Raw genomic sequence first — 17,666 nt, 5'->3', positions numbered from 1 at the left:
CTACAACCCAGTGAATGTTAGAGCTTGATCCACTGAATCCTTAAAAATCCAACCTCTTTTGACTACAGTGAGTTTTGCTGAAGTTGTTGCTTTTCCACGGTCATTCAAGGCCTCGCACGTATATTCCCCTTGATGTTCTTCTCTATTTACCTTGTCGATTACTAGCATATACGTATTTTGATCCTGTAAACACTTGAACTTTTCATCTGAAGGGACCCGTTTACTTTCAAAATACCAATTCACCTCTTTGGCGTTTGTTATGGATGACGTGAGGCTTATGATGTCACCTTCCTCGGCAGTTGTGTCCACCAAGGGCGTCTGTACAACAGGAGCATCCTCTCCGAGCTTCCTGTCTTCCTCATCCTCAGCTTCCTGTATCTCTACAGTACCAACCTCCTCAGTACCACCTTCAGAGACTTTCTCTTTTTCCTTTGATGGTTTTGGTATCTCATCCTGTTTTTCATCATGAACAGCAGCAGAAGCAGTTGTGGTACCCACAGCTTTGACCTGACTCTCCACCTTAAAATAACTGATCTCTTCCTTCGCGACAAGATACTTAGATTCAACTTCTGGTTCAGTGATTGCTTCAAGCTTCTGTGAACTGGAAAAAGAAACATCTTCCTGCAAGACTACTGTGGCTCCTTTCTCAATTCCAGGCTCCTCAGCTGTTAAAACGTTCATTTCCTCACATATAGAGCACAACGCCTCCTTCAGTTCAGTTTTCAAGTCAGCCATTTGAGGATCAATGCCTTTAATAGTGATGGTTAATTCTTCTGTCAGAGATTTCACTGAGGTAATCAGATAGGTGCACATAATGCAGTTGGGCTCTTGGGTAAAGTCTATGGCCTTGACCTCCACCTGTTCAATGTTTCTTAACCATTCAGAGAAAAGACTCAGTTGCTCGCTGGCCACTGCTGCTTGCAAAGCACTGCGGATCTGAGTTTTCAGGTTTAATCGCTGCTCTTCTGGAATACCAGAAAGCAAACTTTCCTTAAAAAGAAAATCACTTCCCTGCACCTCCTGCACACCATTTACTGCCATAGGCTCCTTTTTATACTCTGTGGTTTGGTTCAGGGGCAATGCCAAGGTGTCAGAATGCTCTTCCTTGAGCAGTATCTGCTTTTCTTCACATGCTAATGGAAACCTTAAGGACTGGCCTTCCTCAATTCTGGCTGCAAAATCTTGCCCTGCACTATCCAGTTGATCCACACTTTCCATCAAAATTTCATTTTCTGTGCACGTGTGTTCTGAAGGGACCCTGAAGACTGTGACGTCAGGACCCTGGAAACTTTGTGCATGTCCCTCAGTTAAGCTCTGATTCAGGAAGACAGCATTTTGTGACTCTTGCTTTTGAGAAGTTTCTCTTTGCCTTTTTTCCACTGCAGACACTGTCTTCTCTTTTGATAAAAGTACTTCCTCAGTCACAGAGGTTGGATATGAATGGGCTGGTATTTCTTTTATTGATGGCTGTGGATAACTCTCTTCAGGTTCAGCTAATAAAGTTTGCAGAGACTCAACTGCTGACGAACTAATTTCCTCTATGGACATGGCACTTGGGAAGATTTTTTCCATATCTGATAGAACTACCTGTGACTCAGGCTCTTGACACATCAGAGTATCTTCTCTGGGGAGGGTGTCCTGGGACTGGGTAATCTGCAGCTGTAAATTGGGAGGTAGTTCCTTGATAGGCTGGACATGAATAGTGCCACTGATGGAAAGTTCTCTGGTGCTTTCAGGAGTGGGCATATGGTGTTCCAACATGACTGTGGATTGCAGTTGCTCAGCTTTTAAAGTAACTTGACTGCTTAGTTCATTGGTTTTAACCACATGCTCATACGAAAACTGTTGTTTTTCTTCTGCAATTAAAGAAGCTTTCAAAATGGCATCTTTTACGAAAGTTACAACTTCTTGCTCTGAGTCAACCGTCTCAAGTGCAGGGTCCTTTAACGATGTGTGTGGAAAACCTTCCGGAGCCTCTGGTGTGGGCGCTGCTTTGCAGGCAGCATCAGTCGTGTCTGTGTCTTCCGGAAGCACAAACAGCTCTGCTGCACAGGCGGACTCACCCCACACATTCTCCGCTTTACAGACATAGAGACCACCATCTTCTTTCTGAGGATCGTTGACGATGAATGTCCCGGAACCATCAGGATTGTGAATGATAGTGTAATAAACATTGGTACAAAGTTGCTTGTTTTCTTTGAACCATAGAACAGTGGGTGCAGGCTCTCCGAGTACCATGTATTCAAAGATGGCAGGGAGGCCCGGCACACAGTGCACTGGTTTTAACTCCTTAAGGAAGGAAGGAGGACAAGGACCTTGGAGCTTTTCCAGAGACTTCTCCTCTGCCGACTCTGGTTCTTCATGGCCCTTGGCTTCAGAATTTATTTTCAGATATGCACTACACATTGCCTGCCCATATTCATTACTGGCAATACATGTATATTCTCCCTCATCCTCCAGTTTGGTGAACAGAATGATTAAGCTGTGATCATTACCGTCAAACACAAATTTGTAGTCAGCGGAAGGGGTTAACAATGCTCCATTAAAGAACCATTGTATCTGGGGTGTGGGAATGCCAATGACAGTAACAAACAGCTTTGCCACATCCCCTATGCTTATTTCAGCATTTGACACTTCTTTGATGAAAACTGGGGCACTGCCCTCCTTTTTGGAATCAAATTTAGGTGAATAAACTGAAGGTTCAGACAAAGGTTCGAGTGTTTCATTTCTATTAGATAACTGAAGGTCACAGCTAGAGGTTTGAGGTCCTTCTTCTTCGGCAGACAGAAGAGAAATAGAAAACTCTGCATGGGAAAAAATGATTATTATTTTACTATCAATTTTACTTGAATAAATGAAGTCAAAGAATTACACACCAATTGACAGTCTTCTTCTGCTTTATTCCTGAAATTGTTAATTATCATGAGATTAATTTATCAAAAAGCACATTTCTAAAATTTTAACCTTAGCTTATCATATCACATGATTGTAAATACTGTACTGATGCAACTTTCAATCCATTTCATTTGTGTTAGAGTTTATAAATTTTAAAGATGTTCTTATGAGTTTTTCTTTGTGATAGTCTCAGTTCTAAAGTTTGCAAAACTGCTGGCTAAATATTTATAATAAAAGAATTCTGGATCCAAATATTTTTCTTTAACTAAAACTTCTTTACCTAAAAATTCCAATAAATATTAAGTAACTAATATCATTTAATATTACTTAAATATTAAATAAAAAAGAATTGAGGACTATTTAAATAAATGGCTAAAAAGATCCATAATTATTTCTTACATTTAGAATTTTCTTGAGTTTAAGAATGATCTTCATTGTCAAATTAAGACTGTTTATTTCCAAAATAAAACATCTAGTTTTAGTTACTGCTTATAAACTGAAGCCATTATTAAAAATAAGTGGCTACAGAAAATGGTTGATCTGAATTTCTAAGAGAACCACTGTTTTCAGTTACTAGAAATGCAGGGCTTCTTTTGCCTGTGTAAACTGCCACATCACTTCAGCAAAGCTTTTATAATGAGGCTTATGCTAAGAAAATGGGAGAATCAGAAATGAGAGAAAACTCCAGCATTAAAAATTTGATTATATTTTATTGCACGAGAAATACCTATACGGTCTTATTGAACAGAAAAACAAGCGATGAATAACAGATATTCTTTAAAGGTTCATGAACAGAATGAAAGAAATGTAATTTGATAACAGGAGATTAGCTTTTCATTGAATTTGTTGGTATGTAGAACAACTCTGTTAATAACAGTTTTATTACTTTACCTAAAAGTAGTTTGACTATTGTATTAGTTCACTCCACTTGCATTACAGGGAACAGTCTTATGTCTTAACACAAATGTATAAACAGTAAAGAGCAAGACTCCAGTGTCTGTTGGCTATAAATATATTGATAAAAGTTATCTCTAAATACTCAATTATTTATCATTTCAATTAGTAAGTTGTAAAAACATTGATTAATTTCACATTCTAATGACCACTTAACTTCACATTTAATCTATAATGTTATCACTCATGTCAGCTTTCCCTTCATTTATACTCCCAAAATATCTGTAAAGGGAATGCATGTCAATATAGTGAAAATACCCTTACTCACTAACATGTTGAAATATTTTCAGTGTTTTCCCTTTCTTCTAAACGTGGTATAGTAACCATAAAAAGATACTAAATGAAATTCAAGAGTGCTGCAACATGAAAGGTGTAGTTAAAAATACATGCAATAGTAACAGCTAATAATTATGTCTAGATTCTACTATGCGTAGTACAATGAATTTTCTATCTAGCATAAGAGAAATTAATATCTCAGGCTTTTAAGTTATATGCCATTGAGCTGGAAAATAAAAAATTCCATTTAATTATCTGTAACAATAAGTAAGCCAAGTGTGGGCAAGGCTTAGTTTTCTTTACTCAGTCATTTCTATTTTGAATATCCAGTTCAATGCTCCGGAGACTAACAGAATTCTAATGAGCAAAATCAAATAAAGCCCACCTTTTTATAAGCATAAAAGTATAGTTTTCAGCTCTTTCTGCAATCCAAAAAGGCAATAAAACTTTTCTTCTTCTTTTTTAAGAACAAGTTTGAATTATTGTGATGCTGTATAATGTTTGGGTAAAGTGTGCTTGTTTGTCATAACTTGAATTTGTAACTTATTTAAACATCCATTGTGTGATTAAGACTAGAATAAATCCCCAAGTCTCTAAACTGTAGAATTACTTTTATTTCAGGGATTTATGACATATTACATCATCTCTATAATTACGACCACAGATATTGTGTGCTCATTGGTTGAAACAGAAATGATAGTTCCACAACAGTGTATCTATATTGATAAGTCATGGGTGACTCTAAGCAAGCAAAGCCAATGTTCTTCTGCGGGGCAGTGAGAAGGGTGGAGTGTAAGCCTGACTGCTCTGTCTAGATCCTATATATACTCCCAGGTTTCTTATTTAATTTGAAAGGCTTTTAGGGAATTCCCACTGTGGGAATAAAAAATGTGACAAATGAAAGAAACATAATAAACATAACTGGATATATGGATTCTTTTGAAAATTTAAATGACGAATGTTTTAGAATTCAATTAAAATTAGTATATTTAATATGATCATGGTATGTAAACACTGCTCAACTCCGGGTGGAAAACAGCCATAAGATAATAGTGAGTAATTTACAGAGCTGGAAGAAGAAAAGTTTCACAATCTAATTACTATATTCTATTATTCCTCTTGTCAACTGTGGCAAAGCTAAAATGCATTCTGAATTATATTAAGAGAAGTTACTACTGACTAGAATGACACACCATCAGAGTTGAATGATTGCCTCTGAGGTCTTTTGGGCTAACCGTTTGTTTTTATACAGGAAAACTAAATTTCTTTGTATTTATTATGTCTTATATGAGAGAAAATTTAGTTCACAGTGGCACCTAGGTATGTTAAGGATTTTGTGAATTTACTATAATTATAATTTTGAAAAACCAAAAGAGTCACTTTAGAAACATATATGTTGATATATCTTAAATTTGAATGCTTATTAATTTCTAGTTAGCTTTAAAAATAAAATTCAGGAAAATGACAGGAAAGCTAATTATCTTACTATTTATATATAATCTGAAATACAAATTACCATACTGCCTCAATATTAAAAGTATCCCACCTTCTTTTTCTAATTTTAAAGATCCTGAAATTGTACTACAGCTTAAAATTTATATGTAAATGAGATACAGTAGTCCTTTTCTCATCCCAGGCAAGTATCAAATTAATGTTGCATTTTTATACTTAGGCTTCCCTGGTAGCTTAGAGGTTAAAGCATCTGCCTGCAATGCAGGAGACCCAGGTTCAATCCCTGGGTTGGGAAGTTCCCCTGGAGAAGGAAATGGCAACCCACTCCAGGATTCTTGCCTGGAGAATCCCATGGACAGAGGAGCCTGGTGGGCTACAGTCCACGGGTTGCAAAGAGTCAGACACGACTGATCGACTTCACTTTTATACTTAATGTTATCTCAAAATTTGAGAAAATGAAGCAGTTTCAAAAGTGGAAAGATATTTGCATATTCTGCAAATGTCTAGGTGAATTTTATCCACCAAGAGAACATCATTGGTCCCTTCAACACCAGTAAGAGTTAACATGCTTAAGAGGAGGGATATTAATAAGGAAAATATTTTTTAAAGAGCTAAAAGTAAATATTAAGACTACAAGGTAAAACAAATTATAGAATTAGTTACCAACTGGGCAAAGCTGGTTTCTATTGCTGTTTGGTTTATTCTAAGTCTGAGTAAATAAGGGATGAAAAAGGGTTATTATCTCAAAAATGACTTCTACTCTGAGCAGAGAGATTTTACCTTACCCTTTGTCTGTGTGGTCATCTGACACGGTTTTCCAATTCACAGTTTACATAGACAGCTTATCTGCTAAAAGAGAATGCGTGCTGCTGACACTTTATGGAGGAGGAAGGGAGGTAAAGCAGAAGTGGCAACAAGTAGGTAGCCAAGGAGATGTTTAATAGTGCTGATGCTTCACAGCAGAATTGACACAGGTGATGATCCCACAGTTTAGATAACAGAATATTTACACGTGTTACAAACAAGAGATTTCCACATAGAGAAAGTGTTTCCCCAGGGCTTTTTCAAAGCAATGTGTTCAAATAGAGCAGATGTATTTGGAAACTTATCAGATCTACATAATTTGGAAAAAGTGAAAGCACTCATCAGCTCTCATCTTCATGGAGGCACTAACACATCGCATGGAGAACCTTAAACGAGGGTGAGCACAGCGCGGGCCTCAGCCATGCCCGATCTGTTCGTAGCTACACACCTGTACTCACCTTCGTCCTCTTTCGCTAAGCTTGTTATGAACAGGTTGTGGAATCCTATGCCACTTTCCTCGGCACTGAACCTTGCTCCTTGCACTAACTTCCCATCTTTGTACCAGTAAACCATGGGCCTTGGAGAGCCACGGACTAAACACTGGAAATAAGCCGCTGTACCTAACGGTGCAGAACAGTCAGAAATACCTTTGATAAACCTGGGAGGCCCTTCCACCACCTGAAATTCAAAAAAGCTGTCTGCATATTTGCTCTTTAAGACTAACTCTTCCCTCACACTGCTTAACGTCACTTTGCTTCTCTGTGACATCAGAGCCGACATTTCGGAGTCTCCCACGGTGAGGAATCCCCGGCAGATCGCCTCCCCTACGCTGTTCACAGCTCTGCACCTGTATGTCGCGCTGTCAGAAAGACAAACGTTGCGAATCTTCAGCGTGTGACTTCCCTTCTCCTCACTAATCACATATTTAAGGTCATCTGGCTCAATACACGTGTATTCTTTATACCATTTTACTTCGGGAGTTGGGACGCCTATGACTGAACATTTGAACACAGCATCTGAGTTTTCTGGAATCCTAAAATCACAAATAGGCATTACAAAACGAGGAGGCATTTCGAATACTTCTAAGTCGATTTTTAAATCTTTGTCCTCTGCCTCCCTTGAAGCCATACTTGGATCTGCTAAATTCAATGGGAGAACATCTAGGCTCACAACCATGCTTTTATGATCAGGAGTAAATTCAGGCACTGTGACTATTTTCACTTGCTTCTCAAATTCTTTAACATCTTTTTCACTTAATTCAACTTCCAGGACAATTTCCTGAGGAGAAGGGGTCCTTGACGCAGTGTTTTCCAGATCAAACTCCATGACATGCTGGTGTGTTACTGGAGGTGGGAGTGCCACTGCTCTCTTTTGCTGGGGCACAATGTCCACGTGTGCAAAGCTCTTTGCTTCCCCTATGATGTTCACAGCATGGCACATGTACTCTCCCCCATCTCCGTTTTGAATGCTAGCAATTTCCAAAGAGCACACATTACCCACCCTTTCTATTTTGATTCTTTCATCTGGCTCCAGCAAAGATTTATTTCGATACCATTTCACACCGGGAACTGGAAGGCCCTCAACTTCAACAATGAAGCCCAAGGTTGTGTTTTCATAGATCTTCCTTTTGGTCAGCGGCTCAATAAAAGATGGAGGCATTTCATTGTCTTTGGGTTCAACGGCTTCACTGGGTGTGCCAAAGGAATCAGAACGCCGTAATTCATAGGCTGAGCTTCTGTCTTCTGTAGGTGTATGGAAATGTTCACTTGACAGACTGTCCTCCCTACCTAGCTCGGATGGGTGCCTTTTAAAGTTTTCAGTGGGGTTTGGTCCTCCAGTAGGAATAGAGTATTGTTCAGCTGTTTTCCCTCCTAAAGGGGTGGAGTATCTCTCTAGGGTCTCTCCTGGGGGTGTGGAGTATCTCTCTAGGGTCTCTCCTGGGGGTGTGGAGTATCTCTCTAGGGTCTCTCCTGGGGGTGTGGAGTATCTCTCTAGGGTCTCTCCTGGGGGTGTGGAGTATCTCTCTAGGGTCTCTCCTGGGGGTGTAGAGTACCTCTCTAAGGCCTCCCCAGGAGGTGTGGAGTATCTCTCTAGTGTCTCTCCTGGGGGTGTGGAATATCTTTCTGCTACCTCGCCTTCAGAAGGTGTTGAGTACCTGTCAGTAGCTTCCTCTAGAGCTGTGGTTCTTTCAGTAGTCTTATCCTCAAAATCTCTTGAGGATTTTTTAGTTGTATCTAAAGGAGGAAAATACAAATCAGGAGACTTTGGAGTTTCAAAACGTTCAACAGAGGATGGTGGGGTATAAAACTGATCTAGCTCAGAGACTTCTTCACTGCTGATACTTCCCACATCAATGGAAATATCAGATTCAGGAGAAAATGGGCGTCCCAGGGACTCCTGTTGTTGGCTGTAATACTCATACACTGTGTTGAAAGTTACTTCTTCCACCTCCATTGATGTGACTGAGTCAGTCTGAACACGTTCTGCCTTGTGCCTGGTGTCTTTAGTCTCAGGAACTTCATGTTTCCCAGCAGCAAGTAAGTACTGTGTCAGGGAAGTCTCGGATTCCATCACCTCCGTGGTATGTGCCTCATCCAACTTAGGAGGGTTTTCAGAAAAACGAGTTTCTACCTTTTGTCTTTCAGTGGTGGAGAAAGAAGTTTCATCCTGTACTTGAATTTCTTCATCACATTTTTCTTTTTCAGGGGCATCCGTTTTTTCCCTCACTTGTTTGTGTGGATGCTGTTGTTCCTCAGTCACCAGGAAGGGAAAGCACTGACTTAAGGGCATTTTCCTGTGCAGTGTGTCTGCTTCCTGAACACCACCTGTGTGGTCTCCCAGAATTCCAGTGGCATAGGCCTCTGTCCCTCCATCTTGCTTTTGAAATGATGTCAACTCTGGTTCCAAGGTATGTTCTTCCTCCATTTCACAGATCTCTAAAAGCTTTTCCTCACTTGCAGCTTTTTTCAGATGTGAGATGAAACTCCCATCTCCATTTTTCTCAGATATATCAGTTTCTCCTGCATCAGCAGATGAGCTCTGAAGTAGGGCACATGATTCACTATAGATCTCTTCAGAAAAAGTTTTAAGAGAAACCTCAGTATTTAAAATTTCTAAATTTTGTTCCTGCGTATGTTTTTCCAAATAAAAGGCATTTTCATCACTGCCACTTTTCTCCCTCAGAGTCCTATCTGAAAACTCCTTACTGGAAGAAATCTCTGGATTTGCAAGCATGTTACTTTGCATGCTTTGAGAGGTATCCTGTGTATCAGACTGTATGGTTTCAGGGCTAGGAACTCCCTCTTTATATGGTGTTGCCTGCTCTTGACTAGGTTTTTGCTCTTGAAACTCCTTAGCTGTGTCTCCTAAATGAGAATATATTTGTTTCAGATCAAATACAAGGTTCTCAGCATCAGCTGCTTCAGAAGCAGGATGCTGGGTTTGAAAATAAGTTTCTTCTGGTTGATCACCATGGAATCTAACCTCTTGAAATTTTACATCTGCAGTTTCTATTTGAGCATGAAATTGCTTTAGGTCAAATGTAACAGGTGCTTCATATTCAGCCCTTTCAGAAGATGCAGATTGATCTGTAAGAGCTATTTCCTTCTGTTGTCCCCTTTCTTGTAATTCAGACTCCTTATGAGTTTGAGAAGAAAGTAGCTTTAAATTCATTACAACGTTAGACGAATCCTGTTCAGTGTTTGGAGACATTTCCTCATGCACATTTGTGTGTAGGTTACTTGGTCTTGATTTTCTTTGTCTTAATGGAAAGTCTTTGTCATCAAGCTTCTTTTGAGGAGGATTCACAAAAGATTTCTTTGTAGATCTTTCTTCTAGAACACCTTTTTCTACCTGCTGTAACTTTTCAAATGCGATGACTCTATGCCTCACGTTTTTTCCTGGGTAGTATCTCTCTTCACCAAAGGGTTCTTCGCATACAGTGATGGACGATTCTTTTGTATTGTAACTATCAGAAGTTCTTTCAGAGCGGATATTTGGTAAATAGTCAGTCTGGTCATATTCTTGCACATTTTCCCTCTCTGGTCCACTGAATTTTTCGGAATCATTTCTTGCCTCTTTTCTATTTTTAACTTCACTGAAATCATCACCAAATGGATAAACAGTCCCCTCTGCTCGGTGTGGCTTTGATTTTTCATTTACATGTTCCTCTTTCCCTTCATCTTGCCATTGTATGAGTTCAGCTCGGAGAGGCTTGTTGATTCTTAAGGGTCTAGAAGTGCACTGCATAAATCTGGGCACTTTTTCTCTAGAAGATGTACAAGAAACGTGGGCTTTCTGCTCTATCTGTTCAACTGTCTCAGGGCTTTGAAAATACTCTCTTACAAAACATTCTTTTATATTGGATTGGGGAGGAAAAGAACCAGTTGGATAATCATAAAAATGTGCCCTTACAGCTTCTCCCTGAATGTGTTGATCTTTGGAATATCTGGCATAAATTCCACCCATATTTTCTAATTGACTATATTCCCTGTCAGTGACAGGTTCCACTGTTAGGTCTGAAACACTCTCAACTGCGCCTGAATTGTTTTCAGCAACGCATCTATATTTCCCAGAATCTTGAGAATTAACATCATTAATATATAGCCTGTGGCAACAATTAATTTCTTCAAACTGGAACTTCTGGTTCTGCCTTAACAGGACTCCATTGTGGAACCATGTCACAGCTGGTTTAGGCTCTCCAGAGAGTAAACATTCAAGGACTATGGAATCCCCTTCTCTACACCTGGCATGTTGTGGCATTCCCTGTAACACTTCTGGTGGCTCGTTAGTAATGTCAGAAGAGAATACGAACTTGTGTTTTGGTGAGCGAGTTGCCTCATCCTGAGGCACTGCCTTAGGTTCCAACTCCTCCAGTTGAAACAAGTCTCTTGACTCTCTATCCTGTTCTGGGGTAGGAGTAGCTGCCGTTATCTGAATTTCTACAGGAAAGGAAAGCAATTCTGTGTCTGCAGAGGGAGGAACTGGTGGGTTAGTTTTTAACATATGGAGGTTTGTTTGGCCCTCTCGTCTTAGAGGAGGTATGCCTTTTGCTTGGTCAAACACCAACATCAGCTCCTCTTCCTCATCAGTATAGTCTTGCAACACTGGGACCCTATATGCTTCCAGAGCATGCCTTTGTTTTGACTTCACTTTAAGTACACTCGTTGTTTTTACTGTTCCGTATTGGTTAAATAGCACACAGGTAATGGAACCTTCATTTTGAGGAAGAACAGAAGAAAAGGTTAATATTGAATAGTTTTCAAAGGTCTGAGTGATAAAGCCTCGATTATGTGGGATTGGTAGATCATTGTTATACCAAGTCACTATGGGTTGAGGGTATCCTTGAAAATGACACACAAATTCACAGCTGTCACCTTCATCAACCTCTTGAGATTCTATTTCTTGAAGAAATGAAGGTGGGCAACGTTGCAGATGTTTTTGGAAAGGATTTTCAAAATATCTTGCAGCTTTTTCTTCCTGTTCAGTTTCAAATTCATCACCTTTAACAGAGGTGGAGTGTTGTAACTCTCTCACATCATCTTTTCTTATTTCAGTATCTAATGCTTCCCTTTCTTGGATATTTACAATTGAGCCAAAAGATTCACTGGTGTCTGGTGTAGTAACTTGAGACACCTTTTCAGGGGTCTCAAATATTTCCTCATTCTTACTTACATTCATGGTATCTTCAGATGACTCTACAATTTTGGTTTGGGTCATAATGGGTGCAAGTTGTTCTCCTGCTTGGGTAGTCTCATTTATTATAATCTTACTGTATAATTGGTCTCTTGATAGACTTTCTCTCAGAAATGCCTCTTGGCTCATCCTCATTTCAGTCTGGAGAATTTCCTCATTGACAGCAGTGTGCAAGGTTGTGGGAGCTTCTCCAGATTCCACATTTTGATCCATTAAATTAGGAAGGAACTGCAGATCCTGGACAATGCCCTCGGTTGAATTATCTACCTCTTCCCTATCGTCTGCTAGAGCAGGCATAGAACTGCTTTTTATTTCCTCTCTAGAGAACAGAACACCCTTATCACTATCTTCACTTCTCAGAGTTCTTGAACTTATTTCAGATGACGTGTCTAACAGAGATAATTTCTTTTTCTCCATCAACATTCTTCTAGCCTCCCGTAAACGGTGCAACTTCATTTTGGTCTCCTCGTCCAAGAAACTTTCGCCTATGTTAAGCCATCCCCTTATGTCAGATTTACTTTCTAAATATTCTTCCTCATACATTAAATCTGTTTTCCTGCCAGGGCACACTGTTTTAAAGTGTATAGTTCGCATCATTCCCTGTTGTTCCACGTCCTGCTTCTTATTAAACGGAGAACCAGTAAACCTCAGGTCAACCTTCAACCTCCCTTCTCTCCTTTCAGCTAAAGCTGCCACATTTCCATGCGTCTGTTCTACCTTTTTCAGAAATTCTAAATATTTCTCATCTTGCCCTTTTTGAATTACGAGCAATGATGCAGTTGATTCAGCAGAGCCTTCACTATTAATTGCTAATAATCTGTAACTTCCAGAATCTCGGTCTTGAACACTTTTAACCTCTAAGCTGGAAGAGTGATGATGTAAATCACTCTCTGTTTTTATGACCCGTCGAAGCCCCGTTGCAATAGGTCGATTGTTTTGAAACCAAGTCATTTTTGGAGTTGGACAGGCAATTAATTTACACGTAAAAACAACAGGTTCACCCTCAAAAACATATTTAAATGTAAGTTTTTGGGTAAAAGAAGGCTTGAAATATTCTGGCCAGGAGCTTGTTGATGATATTCTACTTGCATATCTTTTAGCAGCCATGGAGCTGTGGTCTATGTCTTCAGAATCCGAGAAGGCATCTCGGGTCTCTCTTTCTGAATGCTCAGATTCTTCCTCAGAGGATGACTCTAAAAAAAAAGTTCAATTAGAAAGCATTTTACTATTTTCCGTAGCATTTGAAAAAGTTGAAAATAAATGAAATTGCGAAATAGAAAATGAAATAAAGTGCATGCTACAGATTCTCACAAATCCATAAAAAAAAATTCACTCACCATATTTGTTCGAATAAACGCAACACCATGCTCTGTTTAAAAGATTCTGACACGAAAATCGTTCGTTGTCTGGTCTTTTCTTCAAACTGCTGAAATTTCTTCTTGAACAAGCAAAAATGCATTTCAAAGTAACATGGTCCTGTACATATTTGTTTTGAGAGCAGGAAAACTTTGTTCTTTTGATGGCTAAGAGGAAAATCTTACCTGACTTGCAGAGAGTGGAATAAACGCCCTTTCTGATCCTTTTGATTATAGATTAAATTATTATATTTTTGGAGAATTAACTATTTAAGAAATATATATGAGAACTATGACCATAAATAATTAGCTAAAATAAAATAAAATGAGAAGGCGTTTATTCGAACTAATATAGCCATAAAGTCACGATGTTATGCAAAGAAAAGCAGGCAATAAGGATCACATAAGGCAGCTATCTGCAAGCCAGTGTAAGAGACATATCAATGTTAAAATGATGTATGTGCATGAAGTGTGAACCAGAATGGAGATGTAACATTTTCACACATCCTAAACAAAAAAGCATTTCAATTATGATTCATTCATGACATTGCATTCTGAGAATGACAGCTAGGTTATTGTCTATTGTTCAATTTAATTCACTGTGATTTTGAAAACAAACTTCTACTTATGATTTCATGCATTAAGATGAAAACCTTTTCTAATACACGCTTTTGAAAATGTCTGCAAACAAGAAGTTGAATATGGCTGATAAATTTTAAATACAAAAGTTTAAATTACCATAAAACAAATGACTGTGAAATGCATGTAACCATCAGCATATTAAACCAGGCATGCGACATAGTAATATATACTCTAAGAGATATATTTGTACATCTATGTCATTTTTCCTCAATAATACTAACAGAAGGAAGCTCAAGGATTTTATTAATCCTTCAGAATTTCTACTCAAATCTCACATTCAATGTAACAATACCTTTCATCTCCATCTCAATCTGCTCATGCAACATTGATTCAGGAGCTAGAATGGAAAAACAGGAGATTTTCATGATTAATTCCATATACTTTCTGCCTCAATTCATGATTCATATAATTACAATTTTCTCTTTATTATAATAATAGAAAACTACATACCCCAAATGCACCCCTCAAAATCCATGCCAAACAAATCAGTGAGCTGGTAAGGTACATGATGATGACAGAAAGATTTTAAAGCATTTTTATTTTAGGTTCTCTGGTGAAATTTCCACTTTTAGTTCCACAATTCCCCATGCCTTTTACATGCATTGAGAAAAGCAGTCCATAAACTATAGGACTATTTCTTTTAATTGTCTTATTGACTGAATAGTTGCTGAGACAAAAATCACATTTAGAAGAAACATGCATTTTCTAATTTGCCACTTTTAACTCAGCTTTCCCTAAAGAATTAAGTGTTTCCTGCTAGTAAAAACTCTTTTGACTTGAAATCACCTTTAAAACGTTATGCAAAAGGTCCGATTACACGTTAAAGAGCAAAACAGAGAGTTGTCAGCTCAAAGTTGCTTTTATTATATAAGGAAAAGTCACAGCCTTTAGACACAATCATCTCGGCGTGGCTTCTGGAGGAAGCAGATGTCCAGGTGCCACTCTCATTCTCCTCTCTGCGTGACACAAGTCAGCGGCTCCGCCGCCCTGGCGTCTCAGTTCCTTGAGGACTCTGGCATGAAGTTACTGACAAACTTGATGTTTTCTTTGATGACGCGCTCTTTACTTCATGGGTTGTTTTAATTTGGGACTCTTTGAGTGTTTTAATACTTTTAGTATCTGAACCAAGGGTAATTTTGTAAATGCTCGGATTTGCAATACTTTTGGCTAGGTAAGAATAAAGTTTGGGAAAAGAATAAATTAGCTGTGTTTGTAAAAGTATGCAGAATTTAGAGGAGATGGAACGTCGTCAGGATGAGAGAGAAAGCAGCATGTTAGTCTCAAAACTGATATTTACCTATGCTTACTATGCACATGAGAACTCTACCCAAACAGACTTACGGGGGTCCACATTCCTACCTGACTTTCGTGGCTAACTCAGTAGCCTACATAAAGTCATTAGGGCAAAACAGAAGAGGACCAGATAAACACTGGCGCATATTAGATAATCAGATAACTGTGCCTGATCCTTTATTCTTCATACACTTAAAGTAGCTTATCTCTTAATTTTCTTAAATAAGGCAGTCTGGACTTGTCAAGGGGAAAAAAAATGCTCATGTGCCAAGAACATTTTAATAATATAATCCGCTGGAACTGAGTGAATTGGAAATTCCAAGGCAAAAATGTCCAGTTCAAATCCACTCAGGGAACAGGGTGATCAAGCACTGTCCTAGGGCACTAAGTTCTTTAGGAAGTAAGCTGAAAGGCCTACATTGCTCACATCTCCAAAACACAACCAGCTCTCAATTATTTTACTGTAGGAATGGTCCCAGTTGTCACCTACATGGGTTATAGACAACACATCCCGGTAGATAGTTATCTGTCTGATGACTGTGCTAGCTAGCAGCCATGGTGAAACTGAGGGTTAACTTTCAGGATGGTGGAATTTTCCACCTAATTTTCATTTAATTTGCATAATTAGACCACAGTTCTTGACCTATTCTTTTCTTAGGCTTTGAAAATTAATCAGAAACAGCTGTAGACCAAAACTGTCAGATTAAGAAAAAAATCCTCCTTCTGATGAGTGAGGATTGCAGATACTTTAAGTGAGTTAATTAATCTGTTTCAAAATGCAGTGCAAAGATGGCCATGCACGTAGCACTGTGTTGGTGCTAGGTAAGAATAAAGTTTGAGAAAGGAATAAATTAGCTGTGTTTGTAAAATGTATGCATAATTTAGAGGAGATGGAACGTCGTCAGGATGAGAGAGAAAGCAGCATGTTAGTCTCAAAACTGATATTTACCTATGCTTACTATGCACATGAGAACTCTACCCAAACAGACTTACAGGGGTCCACATTGCACGTAGCACCCCTGTTCATTTCTAACCCCTCACAAATAGCATGGCTGGATCGGGGAAGAACTAAGGGCACAGCTCCACAGACTCCTGGAGATGCCCAAACTTCTTCCTCCTGCTTCCCCCCATGGGATTCAGTGAAGGTCCTTTGCCTGCAGACACACAGCACAGGATTCGAGTACATGAAGAACACTTTTCTCACTTCATTAATAGTGAAGAAGACAATCCAAGGATGAAAGGAAGACATTATCCTCTGCCCAGATAAATACATTCATGTCCTTCTAGACACAGTGGTGAGTCAAGGACAGTAACACCAAAAATAGTATCTTGCTATGAGATAATTCTACAATTCTGCAAGGAGCTGAGATTGTAAAGCAGCAACACTGGTTGAGAAATGTCTAAAGACTACTCATTTTGGTCCAGACAATGCCAGGCGCAATAATAAATACTAATAAAAACTCAATGATCTGTAACACCTTAAACTACTTTGGTACACTTCCTAGGTGGTACGTTTGGTAAACATTAGAAAAAAATGGCACATATGAAACAAACCTTAACTTCCTGAACTCTGATTTGAAAGTTAAGCTTCTGTGAATCTACAGTGGAAAGTTACATGTTCGTAAGTTTAGCCAATGAACTGGTTGACTTTCATGAGTCATTTATGAATAGAGTGCTAATTTAAGGATGTTTTAATTAATACATTCATTGATATAATTTGCATGATGGAAAAGCTGCATAAAGTGATGAGGATGAAATGAAGCAAGTCAGAACTAAAAATCCAATAACCACCTTCTAGTCTTAGCACTGCTGACATGGTCTTTTGTCCATACTCATTGTGTACAATGCAGCTATGTTATCCTTGGTCTACCAGCAGAACATTACATGCGGTAAGAGACTGAATATGTCTATTTTGTGACTGCTTCACTCTCTTATATTCCTCTCGCTTTACACCTTCAGAAATCCAGGTTATATCAACAGAAGACGCATCTTCTAAAACACAGAGGAATTGAGTTGCATCACTGCACTTTGCAGAGAGGTCCTGAAGATGCAGGAGAATCTTTGGCACTTCACCCGTTGTCTCTTCAGCACTTTTCTCAGATAACTCAGTGCTTTCCACAATTTGTGAAAGGAATGCAGCCTGGTGCAACTGTACATCTTCAACGGATACAGCTGTGTGGGTGGAACTTTGAGATACACTTTCAAAAACCTGTAATTCATATGCATATGATGATCCTTGAAATGACTTCATTTCGCTCTGCAATATTCTCCCAGTCCTGCTTTGTGAAAGAGGACTCTGCC

General features: G+C 38.9%; 1 protein-coding gene and 1 non-coding gene across 5 annotated transcripts in view; one reads left to right on the top strand and one right to left on the bottom strand.

Annotated features, from left to right (window-relative positions):
• TTN (titin) overlaps nucleotides 1-17,666 on the bottom strand; it is a 272,102-nt gene that overhangs the window by 204,404 nt on the left and 50,032 nt on the right. For 3 of the 4 annotated variants that reach the window (XM_068969318.1, XM_068969320.1, XM_068969321.1), the window contains 2 exons: nucleotides 14,365-14,409; nucleotides 54-2,804 (listed from right to left, as the gene is read on the bottom strand). In XM_068969318.1, the coding sequence (XP_068825419.1) occupies nucleotides 54-2,804; nucleotides 14,365-14,409 (2,796 nt within the window). The remainder of the gene's footprint in view (nucleotides 1-53; nucleotides 2,805-14,364; nucleotides 14,410-17,666) is intronic. The other variant, XM_068969319.1, reaches the window with a different exon arrangement.
• TRNAC-GCA (transfer RNA cysteine (anticodon GCA)) lies at nucleotides 5,801-5,872 on the top strand. Its single transcript has one exon. It is a non-coding gene; the product is annotated as a tRNA-Cys (tRNA).

Source organism: Capricornis sumatraensis, chromosome 3, assembly GCF_032405125.1.
Source record: "Capricornis sumatraensis isolate serow.1 chromosome 3, serow.2, whole genome shotgun sequence".
NCBI classification, from domain to species: Eukaryota; Metazoa; Chordata; class Mammalia; order Artiodactyla; family Bovidae; genus Capricornis; species Capricornis sumatraensis.
This window is presented reverse-complemented; position numbering and strand designations above follow the sequence as displayed.